General features: G+C 33.8%; 1 protein-coding gene across 2 annotated transcripts in view; it reads right to left on the reverse strand.

Annotated features, from left to right (window-relative positions):
- Positions 1 to 18,799, reverse strand: part of LOC103546267 (protein eyes shut homolog) — a 319,923-nt gene that overhangs the window by 122,389 nt on the left and 178,735 nt on the right. For both annotated transcript variants that reach the window (XM_008512739.2, XM_070584833.1), the window contains one exon: positions 17,239 to 17,352. In XM_008512739.2, coding sequence (XP_008510961.1) covers positions 17,239 to 17,352 — 114 coding nt within the window. The remainder of the gene's footprint in view (positions 1 to 17,238; positions 17,353 to 18,799) is intronic.

Genomic DNA, 18,799 nt, shown 5'->3' on the forward strand with positions numbered 1-18,799 from the left:
GGCAAGGGAGCTCCTCTCCTCCGTGCTTCCTCCCTTATTTGATGAACCACTCCCTTCTCTCACAGAGCCAAAGCTAGGAAGAGGGAATCTGACACATGCCTGACTTCTCGTGTCTTTTCTCTCTTTCCAAAGCTTCCTTCTCATGCTTTCTTGGGCAAGAATAAGTCAAGTTTTCTATTGCTTCTCCTAGGTCTCTCCCTGTTGTTACCACCAAGTTGGGCTAGCTGACAGATTTAGTTAAGAAATATTCTGTGCACGAGGTGAGAAACCTATGACTGAGTCCTTCAGGATGTACTTATGGCATGACTTCCAGGTTTTTAAGGCTGTTTATTTTCTTGATGCATAGCTCTATTTTGCATGTCAGAAACTGAATATAATCTCTTTGCTCTTTATGACTCCAGTCTCCCCTTAAACAGTCGGACGACTTGGGTTAATTAGTTCAAAGGTAACCTACTCAGAAAGGAACAAGAAAAAATATGCACATCCATAGACTCAGGATTGCAATGTAGAGTGAGCACTATTGGGACATTGAAGAGGGAGATTCCTGAAGGAGCAATTTCAGCTCTTTACGATTTCGAGAAAACCAAATCAAAACCAAAACTCTATTCTTTCCCACAGAAATGCCTTATCCAGATCCCTGAGCACATCTTTAATGTCCCTCACAGTTAAAACTCTAGGATTCTATGTGACCTGGCATCAGGAAGTATTTTAATATAATTAATGTTTAATATTTCTGTCCTTTATTTAGAGAAACAAAATTACCTGAATGATCTTAGAACCCTTCTCTACTTCTTTGATCTAACTTAATTTTCCTCTGAAGCAAACAAGAAACAAAATCAAAATTCAAATTTCCTTCTAGGGTGCCAGATAATTAATACATGGAACACACCATTGGAATTGAATTTCAGATAATTTTTTTTCAAAATAAATAATCAATATATGAGAATCTATTGTTTATCTGAAATTCAAATTTAACTATACGTTTTATATTTTTACTTGCTAAATCTGGCAACCCTAATATTATACTTCAAATTCTGAGTCCATGAACTCCATTAAGCATTATAATTGCAAGCAGTAGGGCACCACCAATCCTTGGATCCCTCAAGTAGATTGCATAGACATAGTGCTAGTATTGTATACTGTAGGTACTTTAGATGTAAAAAGTCTAAGAAAGCATTTGATTTCAGCAGAATTTTTTCAGTTACACATTTTAATTCTTCACAAAATATTAAAATATTTCTAACCTGGTAAATGTGAATGGATATATATAATTATTCTCCATTGAATTTTTCAAGGACATAATATCCTTCTGCACCTTGTTATTAAATATTTTAGGTCAGTGAATCTAAAAATAGGGTATAAACATCAAAATATGAAAAAGATGTCCACTTTTTCAAGTTTATCAGTCACATGAACTTCCTAGGAAATTAAAATGTTATTTTCCTTTTAAAATCATTCTTCTTTATTTTCTTTATTTCTTTAAAATACTGGCTTTCTATTTCTCCAGGGAAGAGCACTTTACCATTAACACTTTTGAATATCATTCATGATAAGAATAAGAAAAAAAATCAGTTGAAATAAGCTTGAAGAGTTCAAGCTCAACAAATCTCTCACTATCCTCAAAGAACTTTCTTCCTCAGCTATACTTAGCCATCTCTTCTGCCAAGCATCTGTTGAGGAAATGATGTAAGTAAATTTCCAAAGATTCAAAATCCATAGCTTTAGCCTAAGTTTAGAAATTGCCAGATTGCACTGTGACTTAAAATCGTATCAAAGAAAAGTGCACAAGCTTCTTCGATGTGGCATTTAAAAATTTACTTAGAGATTTTTAAAATTGTATGTATTATAGATTGTACATATAATGACACTTTCCTGGGAAATAGGTATTTCTACAAGACTTTGTGGTGATATCATCTTCCTTTAAAAGTACCTGCTTTAAAGGACTAGTCAAGAGCAGCAGAAGGGTCTGTCAGTGACTCAAACGCTGTCTCCAGCTGAGCATTAAGTAGGACAAAAATCTGCTAATTTCATTAATCCTTAAAAACCCTCCTTCTGCCACTAACTCGCTGTGCTTCTGAGAAGCTGCGGTTCCCTTTCTCTAATAAATGTAAAGGGAATTATAATGGCAGTTATTATGTAGTATTGTTTTGAGGATTACATGTAAATAATGCATAAAATATGGCTACCATAACACTCAGCATACAGTAAATAATAAATAATAGTTGACACTTTTATTATTATTATTTAGCGTACATGAGCTTAATATAGTGGTTATAAAATTCAGGAAGTTTGACATCCTTGATACAACCTGTTGAATATTACTATGCATTCCCATATTTCCTTTTCTTTTTTTTTTTTTTGAGGAATATTAGCCCTGAGCTAACTACTACCAGTCCTCCTCTTTTTTTCTGAGGAAGCCTGACCCTGAGCTAACATCCATGCCCATCTTCCTCTACTTTATATGTGGGACGCCTACCACAGCATGGCATGCCAAGCGGTGCCATGTCTGCACTGGGGTTCCGAACCGGGAACCCCGGGCCACTGAGAAGCGGAATGTGGGAACTTAACAGCTGCACCACCGGGCGGGCCCCTCTCATATTTCTTTGCATTAAAAACAATGTTCATTTAGGGGCTGGCCCCATGGCCCAGTGGTTAAGTTCACGCACTCCGCTGCAGGTGGCCCAGTGTTTTGTTGGTTCGAATCCTGGGCGCGGACATGGCACTGCTCATCAAACCACGCTGAGGCAGCGTCCCACATGCCACAACTAGAAGGACCCGCAACGAAGAATATACAACTATGTACCGGGGGGCTTTGGGGAGAAAAAGGAAAAAAATAAAATTTTAAAAGAAAAATTAAATGTTAATATAAGGTTAACATTGTGTTAGCCAGTTCAGAGAAACAAAAATAATTTGAAATTGGTAAGCAACTGAGCTGATATAAAGACTGATGTTAAATGCTAGCATAACCAAAGAGACTGAATGATAAAATTCTAGTATTTGAAGTTATTAAGTGTGCTGTCAAGAAGGGAAATTTTTACCTAGATGCTAAATGCATGTAGGAAGATGGATGTGGATATAGTATGCAATTCTGAAAGTGAAGGTAGAAATATAAAAAGGATGGCATAGAAAGTTTGCAGGAGCTGAAAATAAAATGAAGATGAATGTATATGAACACTAGAAGCAGGGTTGTAAAGTGCGTTGGGAGAAGGGGGAAAATCAGTGGTTTTCAGGTGTTAGATAACTTGCTACCATATCACAACCAGCTCTTCACTAACTTCTGCTTTGATACCATTGTAATTTATGTTAAAATCTACTGTGATTCAGAAAGAACATTTACTCCAAAATTGAAAATTTTGGGATATGGTCTCATCATCACTGAAGTCAGGACAAATAGAAAGAAAAATATTCCTCTATAAAATAAAATGCTATGGAAAATAGAAGTTGGCTGGTTTTTTCCTCTACTTTGAATCACAGTTTTTTGTGTCTTGCTCTTAATGAAAATCATGTGATTATAAAATTATGATTCTATTTCTAATAAAATATTTTAGAGTATTTTTAACCTTAAAGTGGAGTGGTAGTGCCATGTCACTTAGGCATCTTAGGATATCTACTTTAAACTCTATATTCAAAAAATTTTCCGTATCATTTTAGCTCTAAATGAAATATAATCAGAAACAAAATATACAGCCTAAATGATAGAAGAGATTAAGTTGGATTATGCCAAGGTTTATTCTATAATCTCTTCTATATAGAGTTTAAATGTGGATGATTGCCTTTATTCACCATATGTCTTGTTTAAATTCACGTTATTCAAATACTAAATAAATAGTACATTCTTCGTACACAACCTAATATGTTATTTCTGATATTCACATACTTTGAAGGTAATCATACGACACACTGTAATATGTCTTTGCTTAATTATTCCACAAAAAATAAGAAACTCCCAGAGTTGGAAGATCCTTAAAGAGAGGTGGTGTACTAACATAGAGATAGAATACAATTTACTTTTCTTTCTAAGTCTGACAGTAATCTGGGTCTAGTAAACACAACCACTCTGGAAGAACACAGATGTGTTTGGAAGACCTGCATTTTCTCTTGAAAGTGTAGTGTGCTATTGTAGTCACAAGAGGGGGGATATTTTATAAATATTTTGCAAATTATATTTTCTACATCTAAGAAGAATAAATGCTATAATTAAAATTTCTGAAAATGGGAAAGTTTGTGGAACGTATTGTAACAAAAAATTTTAGTACAAGCTCTTGCAAATTTTAACAAGCTTTTCAATACTATACCATGGATTTTTTGAAGAACTCTTCACTGATGATGACTCATTCATAAATTATTTGAAATTCACTGGAATATAACATTGAGTCATGTGGCACATAAATGGAAATATAAATTATCTCATTTGTATAAAAATGTGATTTCAGTTACAGGCAAAATCAACAGAAGCGATGCAGTCCAAATGAGAGAAAGTTAAACACTAAGGACTTTATTTCACTGCTCTTGAGAGCAATCACTCCATCTCATTAGCCATATCATTAACTGATGATTTATTTAGTCATTTGTCACTTAAAATTTATTTTTTTCCTACTGAAGTCCAATATTGGCTCTTGTAAATATTGTATTTCACAATATTGTCTCCTAAGCTTTATACTTATTCAGTAATGTGCTTTTTCTTCTTCTCTTATGGCTGACAACCAAAATAAATTTCTCTGGGTCCAAACCCCTAAGATCCCAACGCTATGTTTTGATAAGTAATGACAAAGGTTTATCAGATAAAACAATCCCTCTTCATGGGTAGTCAATCTTCATCAAGGAAGACAACTGAATCAGGTGCAATTCTCTTAGAAATGAAAATACATATCAAATAATAAGTCCAATTGGGCTAAATGCATATATCATATTAGACTATGGGCAAGAAGGGGAGTTTAGGCTGGATTCTTATCATCATAACTACACACAGAAAAGTTAATCAAATTAAAGGAAAGGAGGTGAGGGATTATATGGTAAAAAATAAATTGATAAATAGTAGACTAAAGTTGATGGATATCATATTTGATATGTCCTTTTTGTGTAGAAGATAAAAATTATCTGTTGCCTGGAGATGGGCTGAGGGAAGCTTTAGGAAAGAGAAGTTGAACAACAAAAAACAGTTTAAGATTTTGGAAAAGTAGCAGTGGACACTCAGAGAGGTTTCTCTTTAAGCACCTAGAAAAGATGGCACACCAGTATTGAGGGTACTGCTGAGTCGGAAGACTACAGATGTATTTGTAAAGCCATACAAAATGCTAGGAGTTCCTCAACCAGTGGTGAGCAACCTTGAGAAGGGGCAGAGAAAACACATGATCCGAATAATCCAAACATAACTATGTGCATCATAGGCTATGATGGATGTGTGCCACCTGGACTTATTTATGGAAGAACAAAAATATTTTGAAAGCAGAGACTAACAATAATCTAGTGTCTTCTAGATGCTAGAAAGAGTATTTGCATTTCATATACAAGATGCAATTCACACTTCAAAATAACACTCTTTTTGTTTTTTTCTCAACTACTGCACATGAAAAAACTTAGCTTCAGGAAAGTTAAATGTCTTGATCAAGATTAATAAGCAGCAGATATGGGGTCATACCAAGTCCTTGAACTCAAAAACCCTATTTTCCTATTAAAACAAATTGCCTCCTCGGAAAACAAAAATTTTGATTTGGGCTCCAAAAATGAAATGCAGAATTATTCAGAAAAATGAGAGAATTAGAAGGAAAATTAATATTTCAGGATGATAATGAAGGTCTTAGCATCCTTGTGGGTGCAGATTGCTACAGTACAATGGTTGTGATATTCCTTGAAGTTGAGGAAGTCAAAGAATTTGCAGTGAGACTTTAAAATAGTGATGATAAGATTTTCAATGGAAAGACAAATTATAAACTAGGTGCTAGATGCATCAAGTAATGATGAGGAACCAAGAAGATAGTAAATGACAATGCTAAAAGCAAGAGCAAATCTGATATGAGGTGGCATGGAGCTCAAAGAAAAATGAGATTTTGAAAGATAAGGCAAAAGCAATAGTTTGGTAAATGCACTTGTTGGCTAAGAGGAAGCAACAATGGCCTCATGGTGCATATTGCATGGTAGAATGAGTACCTTTTGCTATAGAGCGCTGCAGAAGAAGAGGAAGCCTGAGAAGCTCCTAGGTTTCAGTGTGAAAGAGAACAAAGGAAGTATTTTGTGACAAACTGTCAAAAATGGCTGCAGCAATATTTCCAACTGAGTATGGTCTTCCAGAACATTCCTCCTTCCCTTCAACCTGAGTAGGCTTTTACAATATCTTCAACAGATAGAATGTAGAGAGAATTATTTTATGTCACTTCCGAGGCTACATTGTGCAAGGTGATACAGCTCACTCATCTCTCTGAGGCCTGCTGTGGAATCCCGGCACAGCACCGTGAAAGCCAATGTCGTGCAGAGAGGGTATGTGTAGGTGTTCCACCCAATAGTACCAGCTAACTTCTCAGCCAAGAGCCAGCATCGACTGCTAGCATTGTGAAGTCCTAGCTAAGATTTTAAGCAATCATCAGCAGTTCTAGCACCCTGCCTTTGAGCCACCCCCAATGACAATTATCAGAGCAAAGACAAAACCAAATTGCTGACTCATGAGCAAAAGCAAATGTTGTCACTGATTTAAGCCACTAAATTTAGGGTTAGTTTGTTAGATAGCAATAAATAACCAGCAAAATCTGTGTAAGGTAGTTGACGATGTAAGACCATAAGAATTAAAAGTGCTGAAAAGGTTCAAAGTGAAAAATGGAGGAGGAAAAGTAAAGAAAGAGATGAGGGCTCCTGAAAATATAAGAAACAGAGAGAAAGGAGCAGGGCCAAGTGGTTAAAGTTCCTCTCACTCTGCTTGGGCAGCCTGGGTTCATGGGTTCGGATCCTGGGTGTGGACCTACTCACTCATCAGCCATGCCGTGGAGGTGTCCTACATACAAAATAGAGGAAAATTGGCTAGGATGTTAGTTCAGGGCTAGTCTTCCTCAAGCAAAAAGAAAAGAGGAAGATTGGCAACAGATGTTAACTCAGGGCAAATCTCTCTCACCAAAAAAAAAAAGAGAGAGAAAGAGACTTGCATTTTGGCTGAGGATGAGAAGAATATAGATCAAACACATAGGGAAGGAGATATGCATATGATTATGGATTATGGACTAGAAAACCAAGAAGTTCAAGCTATTGATAAAAGTCAGAATTTTTTTTCAGACCAAAGTGTTTTATCAGCAGTCAAACCAAATGTTGCTGAGAAGTTATGATGTCTACCTTGGAAAAAGTGACCACTTCCCAGTCAGGAACTATCCACCTAACAGGGTGATATATATCAATGATTATTATATTTCTTTCCTCATCAGGTAGTTGTAAGCATTGAATGCCATCTTCATAAGGAAACACTGTACAAACTTCAAAACACTAGACAAATACACTTAGGAGTTCTTGGGTTTCGGTCATAAAAACAAACTACTACCAGGTGAGATTAAAAAACTGCTTCCTTTCAGTTAGTCAGTACCAGTCATATTCAATCTTTCTGCCATTAGTCTTTATATATACCCCATGGAGCAATAAGTTTACTCATTGACTATGTTTCAAAGTTCTAAGATAAACTCGTGAAAACTCAAGATTTTAGAGCTAAATTTATACATAATGCTATACTGTCAAAATTCTGTGAGAGTAAAGGATGTTCATTTGAAAATAATTTTACATTTAACTAATGATGTGTAGCCAAATAGTGAATTTTCTATGAGAACATGCTGAAAATAATAAGGCAATATTTTGAGGTTAATATCTTAGACTTGATCAAAATTGTATTGGTGTGTGAAAATAAAGTTACATGACATATGTCGTTATACTTTACCTAAAGTTTAGACTCTCTTTATAAATTTTAGTCCCCCTTTCACACACACACTTCCCAATTATCATCTCTTCATGGAAGTGCTTTAATTTATTTAAGTATTGTGTCTTAGATTTAGAAAGTAATAAGTAATTAAGGAATATCATAGAAAAATTTGAATTCAGAAAGCTACAAGTAATGTTTGACCTGGAGTTCTCACCATATCAAGTGGAATTCTTCCTTATAGAAATATAATGCCAATTATATGAATAATGAGTTAAGAAACAATCTTAGGATTGCTATCTTGTAGGAGCAGTTGCTTCCCAAGATGCAGGCATGACGGGATCAGAGAAGCTTCAGTTCCTTGCAACTCTGAACTCAAAGTGAAACCTTGGTCCTTAAACACCAAATGGTGGGATCATCTGATGCACTCTGTTTGCATTCTATTAGAAAACAGGATAAACTCTGTAAAACGTGCTCCTTAAAGGTCTGAGTTTGAGTATATCCAGTATATCAAGTATACCCATCAAAATGGATCTGCCATAGATAGGTAGACAAACAGATGCTACGAGAATGAAGTCTAACACATAAGTGACAGAAAAATAAATTACTTTCTTTGCAAACTTAATTGATATCTCATTAAAATGTACATCATAATTTATTGTCTCATTATCTTTAAAGTTACTCTTAAGCTTCATGAAGAATTCCACTAACCGTGGCACAATATAGTATCAAAATGTATTAATCATTTGCAAATATTTGTCTTGAATTAGGAAATGCTCCTCTATCTCAGGCCATTTCTCAAACTGCCCCTGAATGTATACAACATGAAGTTTCTAGAGCTGTTAAGGTAAGCCTGGCCATATTGAAGTGGGTTGTAAAAAAACTGGAATTTTTGACCACTGTATTCAAATCAGCAAATTACAGAAATCAAGTATGATCATATCTGTTGAAAGGGATGCTTATAATGATACTTTAGTAATTCTCATGTTGGGATTTTATAGCCAGCATCTGAAATTGTAATATCATTGAGTATCAGCAGACAAAATAAAGTAACAAAATTTCCTATAGGATAAAGGTAAAACATTAGTCAGGACAACTCTCTAAATTTTCATTTTCAAGTTTTTGCACTAAATAAAAGTGGAAGCCATATGTTCAAAAATGTTCCTGTATCTGGAAAATAAGTTTATGGCTTTTCCCCATAAAATATATTTCGAAGTCCCAAGATGGAGTAATTAGAGAGTTTCTGTATGGGATTCCGTAAATTGTCACACCTGTTCACTTGAAGAAAGAATTAAAACATGCAGACTTCAACAGAATTCAAGAACTCATTAAAAGACTTACACTGTACCAGCAGAAATTACTTAATATAGGAAAAACATCAGTCATTTTCAGGCAGTCATCAAGTGGCTTTTAAATCACTGAAACTGACAAATCAGAAGTGGAAAATTATCACAATTATATAAGCAGTATTATTGCAATGTATAGAACATCTGCCACTAATGACAGTCAATTCAACATTCTAAAGGAGAGGCATTGTACATTCAATATTACAAGGCTATAAGTGGCTTTTTCACTTTAAAACCAATGCAATCACACAATTTTCACAGTTGGTATGAAAACTGAACTCATTCTGAGTCAAAGATAAGTGGATATTCATATTATCCATATCGCCATTTTTAGCAAGACCAAATCTGTCATTTTTAAGAGATGGTGTATTTCTTTCAATATTCCTTCCAGTGTCCTAATAAAACCTGTAGTGAAAACTGTGCTCTTTTTCTTTCTATCCATGGCAATAAGAGTGTACAGTATTCAAATATAACCCTGTGACTCTAGCTCAAAAACAAAGATTGCTTCATACTGATTCTCAGGGATGTCTGTCAGAAGATAATCACAACAATTTGAAATTCTTTTAAGATTAAGAACAAGTCCCATCTCTTACTTTCTTGATTATAAAAGATTTATTCAATTCCTTATATTTGCTATAAGATGGGGCTGTGAATTTGACTAGATCATAGGCCTTGCTGTCAAGGACTCTGAAAATCAGTAGGAGGAGTAAAGGAAGTGAGTTTTGGAGAAGTAATGGAAAGAAAAGGAGACTTCATTATAGAGAAGGCAAAAAAATATGAGCAACAGCAGAGAAAATGTGTATGACTTGTTCATTACACAATCACTAGAACTATTTTATTAGGGCAGACGATTAGCTTGGAGAAATATTGAAAAATAAATTTATAAAATTAGATAGAAGATAACTGTATTAATACTCAAATACTAGAAAAAAGGAGACTGTGTTTAACTGTATCAGTAAAATAGAAGAAATAAACATTGAATGAAAAGTTATGCCAAACAATAGCAGAAGTAGCAACAGCTAAAATTAATTGAATGCTTACTATGTGTCTATCATCTACTAAGTACTTAACATAGATTGTGTCACTTAATCCTCAGAAAAACCCAGGCAATAAGACTTGACAATTCTCACAATTTTAAAGATCAGGAAATCAAAATTCAGACAGCTAAAATAATATTCTAAAGATCAGCGAGCCAGGGAGTTGTAGAGATGGTCTTGGAACACAAGCCTACTTAACTCCAATGGCAGTGCTATATTAACCACACCTATGCTATGCTTCTTATCTCATTCTTTTTACACAGAAAGCAGAGAAGGTGTGCTATATTTATTAAATATTATAGATGAATTAACTGAAGATTAGATGACTAAAATTTGTATATCACTCTTATAGACTCTAGTAACCAAACTTACATAACTCTCAAGTGCATTTTTCTACAATGTAATATAAGCAAAGGAAAACTATTGAGTCTTTTGAGATAGAAAGTAGCATTTACAAAGTAATATTTAGAAAATTAAATTGATCATATTAGGTAAAATTATTTGGGGCAGCACATAATATATTTATCATAGCTACTCCATTCTCTTTCCCCAAAAGTTCAGCTTCTTGACAGTGCTCCATTTACCAAAGCTGCCTTATTTATAGTCGTGAATTTCATTTTAAAATAATTACCATAACATGTAAAATGAAGTTAGGATCACTTTGCTATAAATTGATCTTTATGCCTAATTATAAATATTTGATGCTTAAAATGATATGTATCCACCTAAAAGTCCCTATTTAGGGACCCTGCATGTTACTTATTTCAATGGATATTGAATGGACACTGGTTCTAATCCTACAGATATCAAAAAAGCAATAAGATAATATTAAGAACATTATGTCAAAAATTCAACAATGAATATGCAATGAGCAACTTCCTTGAATAGCACAACTTTTGAATCTGACAAGAATTGGAAAATATGAATGTGTCTGTATCTGTCAAAATAACTGAATTTTATCACAAATCTTCCAATAAATATATTACAGGCCAAGCAATTGTACTAGTGAGTGATATCAAATATTTATGCAAGAAAATAATACCAAATTTACACAATTGTTTTGAAAAAGTAGAGTCTAGCTTAACTATTATATCTCAACCTAAAAAAAGTATTTCTAGAAGACTATAATAAATATCCCACATGAATGTAACCAAAAAATTTCTTAACAGAATACTACGAATTAAATTCAGAACATATAAAAAAGATATTTTAAAATGTCCAATTGAGATATACCCCACGAATGCAAGGATGGTTTAGATATGAAAATCTGTAATTCATGAATTAACTGAATGAAGAGATATCATAAGATCATCTCAGTAGGTACAGTAAAATATTTGACAAAATTCATCATCCAATCTGATAAAAATTTTCAACAAACTATGAATGAGACTCTTTATTTGACAAAGAACATCTGTGTAAAACTTTCGGTTAACATTATCCTTAATGATGAAATACTGAATTTTTTTTTGTCTTTTAATATCAAGAAAAATGGAAGAATGCCCTCTTTATTATTAAACATTGTATTGGAGGGCTTACCCAGTGCAATAAGACAATCAAATAAAATTATAAGTATAATAGTGAGTCTCGAAGTAGACACACACATATATGTTTAACTGATTTTTGACAAAGATGCCAAGCAAAACCGTGGATAAAGAGAGACTTTTCCACAATGATGCTGAACAACTGTATCACCATATGTGAAACAGAAAAAGAACCTTGATTCCTATCTTATATGAATCACTAAAATTAACTTTGAATGGATCATCAACCTAAACATAAGAACTAAAACTATAAATCTTCAGTGATGTCAGCAACATGGCAGAATGAGCTGTTCCCTTAGTCTCTCCCCTCTTTTGAACTACAACTAATGGACATTCATTGACCATGGAGGAAGCCCACACAGCACAACAGGATACCTGAGACACACACAGCTATACATCTGAGGGTGGATTGACTGGCCCTCTCAGGAGTGGTGAAGATATGAGAGCACTCCCTGCCCTCATGTGGCAGCCCTGTGCTTGTGCACGAACACTTTCCAGCCTTGCATGAGCACCCAGAAAGTGGGAACGCACCCCAGGGTGACTATAGGAAAATTTTGGGGCTTTAAAAAAACCTTTAAATCTCCTAAAAAAATACATAAGAGAATATCTTCATGACTTTGGGATATGCAAATGTTTCCTAAAGAAACACAACATCCACTAAATATAAAATGAAAAAATAATAAATTGGACTTTATCAACATATAAAACATCTGCTCATCAAAATACATGGATTAAAAGGTGAAAAGACAAGTCAGAGACTGAAAGAAGGATTTGCAAAACCCATCCATCACTAATTACTTCTTTCCAGGATATATACAATTTTTCTACAAATCAATAAAGAAAGACAAAATTGGCAAAGTGTGTAAGCCATACTTGTTCTCAAGGTCTATAGTATATTATGGGCCTATACAAGTGTATACAGACACTACCTCATTTTTAAATATTTAATTAACTTTTCACTGAATAAAAGAGAGAAGCAACATTACATACTGGTTTAAGATCAATGTCATTGGAGTAAAGTCATCTGAGTTATAATCCTATTTCTACCATTTCTTCAAAAGGTAAAACAGATATAAGACTAATAATTTCAAGGACATTTCTTTCAGATAAAATGAAAGGTCCACAATAAATAGTAGTTAATAAATATTCTATTTATGAATAATAATGAAAGGGTATTGAAATTGGCACAACATATATGTTTCATAACTTCTGCTAAATTATATGCTTTTATTGAACATTCATGTTCTCCCATATTTGTAAACAATTTATGCTTTCATTTGTCAATACAAGAAATAAAAGTTTTCATGATCATCCTGAGATCTCATAATTATCAATAATTACCCTTTATTAAGTGAATAATATATACTGGATACTTCGTAGACACATAAATTATCTTCAGACAATTTTATAGCAGGATAGGGAACACTTAGATGCATTGTTTTGCCAATCAATCAAAGGAGGATTTATCACAATGGAAGAGAGACTAATCAGAAGGCACAAAGGAAGCTTTGGTTTTCTATCAGGATGGAGTGGGGTAGGAAAGGAAATCATTGTGTTAGTAGTTGGACCCAGAAACTTTGTCTTTTAGTGTTATGTTACTGTGGATTATGCTGTGCTTAGAACCGCAGGTCACCATCAATGCTGATAATGATCACAGTGACCAGAGAATCAAGAAGAAAAATACCACAAAATGAGGTTTGACAATGTAAAAATAATAAAAATCCAGAGTAAAGTATGTGAAACCCTTCCTAGTCAAAGCCTAAAAAAATTACACACATCATTAAATGTGTTAGATTAACTTGTATAAATATTCATCATAATTGTAATTCCAAATTTTATGAAGGCTAAGCCTCAGAGTTGATCGTACATGTGGTGTGCCTCTAGGCTCATGTAACATGATTGACTATTCACAATATTTAACACCCTACACTCATGAGAATAAGACTAATTCAATTCTCTACATGGCAGGGGGTGAGAGCTGCCACTCAATTGACTGAAGTCAATTTTCGAACTTCAGTCAGAATCAAGTTTCAAAATAGGATTAAAGTTCAATTATTAAAAATGAAAAGAGTTATATCTGATTTAGCTCCTGCTGTCTTTCCTTTCCATGGACAATGTACTATTCTCCATAAATTTTACCCACTGGCAGGGGTTTTGAAAATGGAGAAGTCTACTTTACATTAGAAAATATTCTGCCTACCTTCTGATTTAAACTGCTAACAAAATGACTTACAGTATTCCACACTAGTCAGACTGGACTTCTTGCTACCTGTCCGAATGACACCTGAGCTTATCACATCTGGAAAATTGATGATTCCTACAATGCCCTGACATTATCTCTTTAAATCATTCATCTTGGGTACAGGGATTCCAGTATGCCTTGAAAATACACCTTCTTTAATCTTGAAACTAAAATTAAATTTTTTAGCAGTAAGTTAGTCCTAAACTAAGACTGAAGAATTTGCTTTCTGACAGTCACTTGTTTCTATATCAAACTCATATTTGAAAGGTTTTGAAAATAAGTCAAGAACTGATCACATATAGAATGAGAATTTTAATGGTTCCTTGAATTGCTCAAAAAGATGCATTAAAATTTTTTTGCAATAAACCTTATGAAGTTATAAAATTAGAGCAAATCACTTTATAATGGATAGACAAATCTTATATAACATTTTCAAATTTGGAATTACAATGAAGAACACATTTGCATACAGTTTTAGATTAGACCTTTTATTCCTAATTTTATAATATCTGAGATTGCAGTTGACATCATGGTTAATTATTCTTATTCACTCTCTTTCACAATACTTAAAGTGCCTTAAAAATCAGGAATATGTTTTTTTCTAAAGGCTCACTAGTTTTAAAAGAGGACTTGTGTGTTCTACCCCTTATTTCTTTGCAGTCTTGATTTACATTTGCATTAGATGTAAGTTATTAAATAGCTTCTAGCATGATAGCTGTAACTTTGCAAAAGACATGAGTTCCAAAATTCTCAGTTTGGAGTGAAACTTAAGAGCACTGGAAATTTGACATAAAGGCTAATTTATGTAATAATCTCTGATTGATAAGGCATTGGAAATATAAAGTTTCTGAACTTTCATTATGACTCTTTGAAACATAATCTCATTTATGAATCCTTTTCACATGTCAGATAATATATATATTAATATGCACAGATCATCACAGTGGGCAAAAAGATTCTACAGGTTTTAGGTTCTGAAGGTTTTTGAATAAACCCATTAGAAAATATGTATAAGATAACTGGATAGGTAAATACATAGATAGATTATATGTATATACACATATGTTCTTTATAAATTTTTAAAATGTGATACTTCTTGTACATTTTTTGGCTAAGACTTAAAGTCACAAAATAATGATACCAAAAAATATTCCAATCAATTATAGTTACTAGATCTTCTGACATGGTCATCATCTAGTTTGCTCACAATAGCACCAGTTTATGCTCGTGCTGTATAAAACAGAATATTGCTAAGATATCAGTTCTCCTCAATTATTAAGTTACCTTTTGTCCTAGATTTTTTAACCAAGTACTCTCATTCACAGTTACATTAAAGTAAATTAGGATGAGGGCCAGCCCAGTGAAGTAGTGGTTAAGTTCACACACTCTACTTCAGGGGCCTGGGGTTTGCAGGTTCAGATTCCAGGTGCAGGCCAATACACCACACATCAATCCATGCTGTGGAGGTGGCCCACATACAAAACGAGGAAGACTGGCACAGATGTTAGCTCAGCAACAATCTTCCTCAAGCAAAAAGAGGAAGGTTGGCAACAGGTGTTTAGCTCAGGGACTATCTTCCTTACCAAAATATAAAAATAAATAAATAAACTGGGATGGGTTTGACAGATCTCCACTTTGTACTTTAAATTGTACCATGGTCTTTTCTAGAAGTATGACAGATACATAAGCAGTATATTATTTTAATGTAAGAACAAACTAGTGAGTTACCAGTGATAATCTATCCCTCTTTTCTCAGTCCTTTCCAGAAGGAAAGAATACAATATCTCTCATTTAAAGGCAGCTTGTAGATTTTGAAGATCCAAGCAGCTACAAATAGCTAACTTGTTCTTTTCTCACTTGGCAGCAGGAGAAGGATTTGATAATACTGCCCTGTGAGCAGAAAGATGCTTGACTGCAAGTAAGCTGGGTCAGTGGGAACCACAGGAAATGATGAGTGATGTCTATGTTTTATATGAGAGAAAAATTGAAGCCACACGGTCCTGTCATAGCGTTTATAAGGAGTTGTCTATATGTTTTTGCTGTAGAGGTTTGGTTGCTTATTCTGTGGTATAAATCAGGGGTTGGTAAGCCAAATATGAAATTCCATCTATTTTTGTAAATACTTCATATGTTGCCTATTTAATGAAGCCAATTTTTAGTCAATAAATAAATATTTCAAATATTATTCAATTGTAACTGCTTTGAACTACCTCTTTTGCTCAAAAATGCCATTGTTTGGAAGATAAATTATGTGACCTCTATACATAGACAGGATAGGATGCGATATTGTAAAACATCTTTCAACTCATAACCTATCTCAAGGTAATAAAAGACTTGAGGGAAAAAAAGACCTGAAAAGATATCCTTGAAGACAGTTGTCGGAGTTCTTACTGCCTGCATTGTGCCAACCCCTCTTCCTGTGCAGCAGTGGCTGCTGCTGTACTCAACCAAAATTTCAAATCTCCCTCAACTCAGTTAGCTGGAAGCACCTGCAAGAGACACTCCTGGAGATATTACCATTCTCTGCTATTTGGGAGACATACATCTTTTGTTTCACTCCCACAAAAGGAGTCTTTAGGTATCTAATTGTGGCTGCAGATGCCATGCCTAGAGACATTTTGAAGAGGAACAGATATACTGATGGTCAGATATATTTTCCAGAAAATGGGAAACTGCACAAGAGCTCAAAGATGAGATGGGAATGGTTTAAACACATTTTCGTGGTTTATACGTTTAATCAATAGTTAAGAAGCTATTGGGTTAAACAATGATTTTATTTCACATCTTTAAATTCATTTGAGAAGAAATAAAAATTTTTGGCTTTTCATGAAAGGGATTTGTCTGTAACGATGTGTTACTTAAAGAAATAAGTTACATATAATTTATGCAAATTATGTGCAAAATGTGCACTATTTCTAAAAATATTTTAGTACTAACAAATAAAAGACATTTTATCGTGGTGGAAAAGCTTGTCACTGGTGTCCAAACTCTTCTTATATTATGAAATATGTAGCAGAATAATCATTTAATTGTTAACCAAGTTTGTTTATTAAATTTATCCATAAAAAAGGTCAGAGTACAGAACTGCTAAAATTGTATTATTCAGTAATAAGTTAAACATTTCAATTTGAATTTGAAATAAGACAAAATTAAAATCACATGCATGTATACATACAAGTGCATTTTTTACCTGAAAATGGTTCATCACATTCACAAATGAAACTATTTGTGGTAATATTGCTGTAATTCCCATGGAAACAGACGTATGGTTGACATTGGTCAATTATTTCTGAACAATTTATGCCTATAAAAATGAAAGAAAATTATTTTTTCAAGTAGATTAAAGTATTTACATTGTTTATTAATAGTTAATTATGGTCATCAATTTTCCCCAAATTCTTTAATAAGGAATAATATAAAAATTTTGAGAAAATGTAATTCTAATTAAGAAATAGTGCTGCATAATGATCTATTTAAATAGAAACAAAAATTAATTTCAATAAATTTAACATCAGTTTCTCTGTCTTATGATCCCATAATATTAAAATATCTTTCTGATTACTGATATTTGAGTTTGGTTACTTTGCATGATAATTTGAATTTATAATCATGTTTTGACAATAGATAATATTAATACATGTAGATACCAGTTCTTCAACACACAGTGGTAGCATTGCAGTGGTAGTCTACAATACATTGAAATGTATATAGTGTCTTAGCCCTACTACCTGGCCAAGGCAACAATCCAAAAAGGAAAACACAAGGATGAACCAGGGCACAGTTTCAGTTAAGCAAGATGAATAAGCTGTAGAGGTCTGCCGTACAACATTGCACCTGACATCAGCAATAATATATTTTATACTTAAAATTTTGTTAAGAGGGCAGATCTCATATTAAGTGTTCTTTCCACAGTAAAATAAAATAAAAATCTAAAATTATGAGAGAAAAAAAAAAGAAAAAGCTGCTTGGATTCTCAGAAGCTATGCACAAACTTCTAAGTTCTACATGTTCTTGCCCTTGCTGCTATATCACATTTTCCAAATCCCTCTTACACAAACTATCACGGTCCTACTATATCACATACCATAACTTTGCAGAGCATATTTTCCTATGCAGTTAATCACCTCAAAATATCCTCCATAGAAGAATGTGCCTAGAAAATTCCAGGGCATGGTAAGTGGGCACATTACTACAAAACATCTGTACATGACTTGGCAATAGGCCTGCCCTCCCACTCTAATTGAATTTTAATTTAATTTGTAAGCAGATTTTGCCAATATCATTGATGCCTTTCAAATTCCTTACAGACTGACATCCCTGTTCACTAACACAGAACACTTCTTCTTTCTTGTACCTCCAAACAACCCCCAACACAATGAAAATATGTCCATATAATTGTATGTTAAAATATTTCCATACTCAAAAACTAAATTAAGAGTAGAATGTGCCATAGGTTATGTCCTATTTCAATTTCAATAAGTGTAATGGGACAAATTGTGACTCCCAAAATTCATATGTTGAAATCCTAAACCTCAGGATCTCAGAGTGTGACCATATTTGTAGACAAGGTCTTTAGAGAGGTTGAATGAAGTCATTAGGCAAGGTGTTAATCAAATGTGACTGATGTCCTTATAAGAAGAGGAAGCTTGGACACACAAACACATACTGAGGGAAGATGATATGAAGACTCAGGAGGAAACGGTCATCTCTGGACCAAGGAGAGTGGCTTCAGAAGAAGCCAACCCTGCCAA

The sequence above is a fragment of the Equus przewalskii genome, chromosome 19, assembly GCF_037783145.1.
Source record: "Equus przewalskii isolate Varuska chromosome 19, EquPr2, whole genome shotgun sequence".
NCBI classification, from domain to species: Eukaryota; Metazoa; Chordata; class Mammalia; order Perissodactyla; family Equidae; genus Equus; species Equus przewalskii.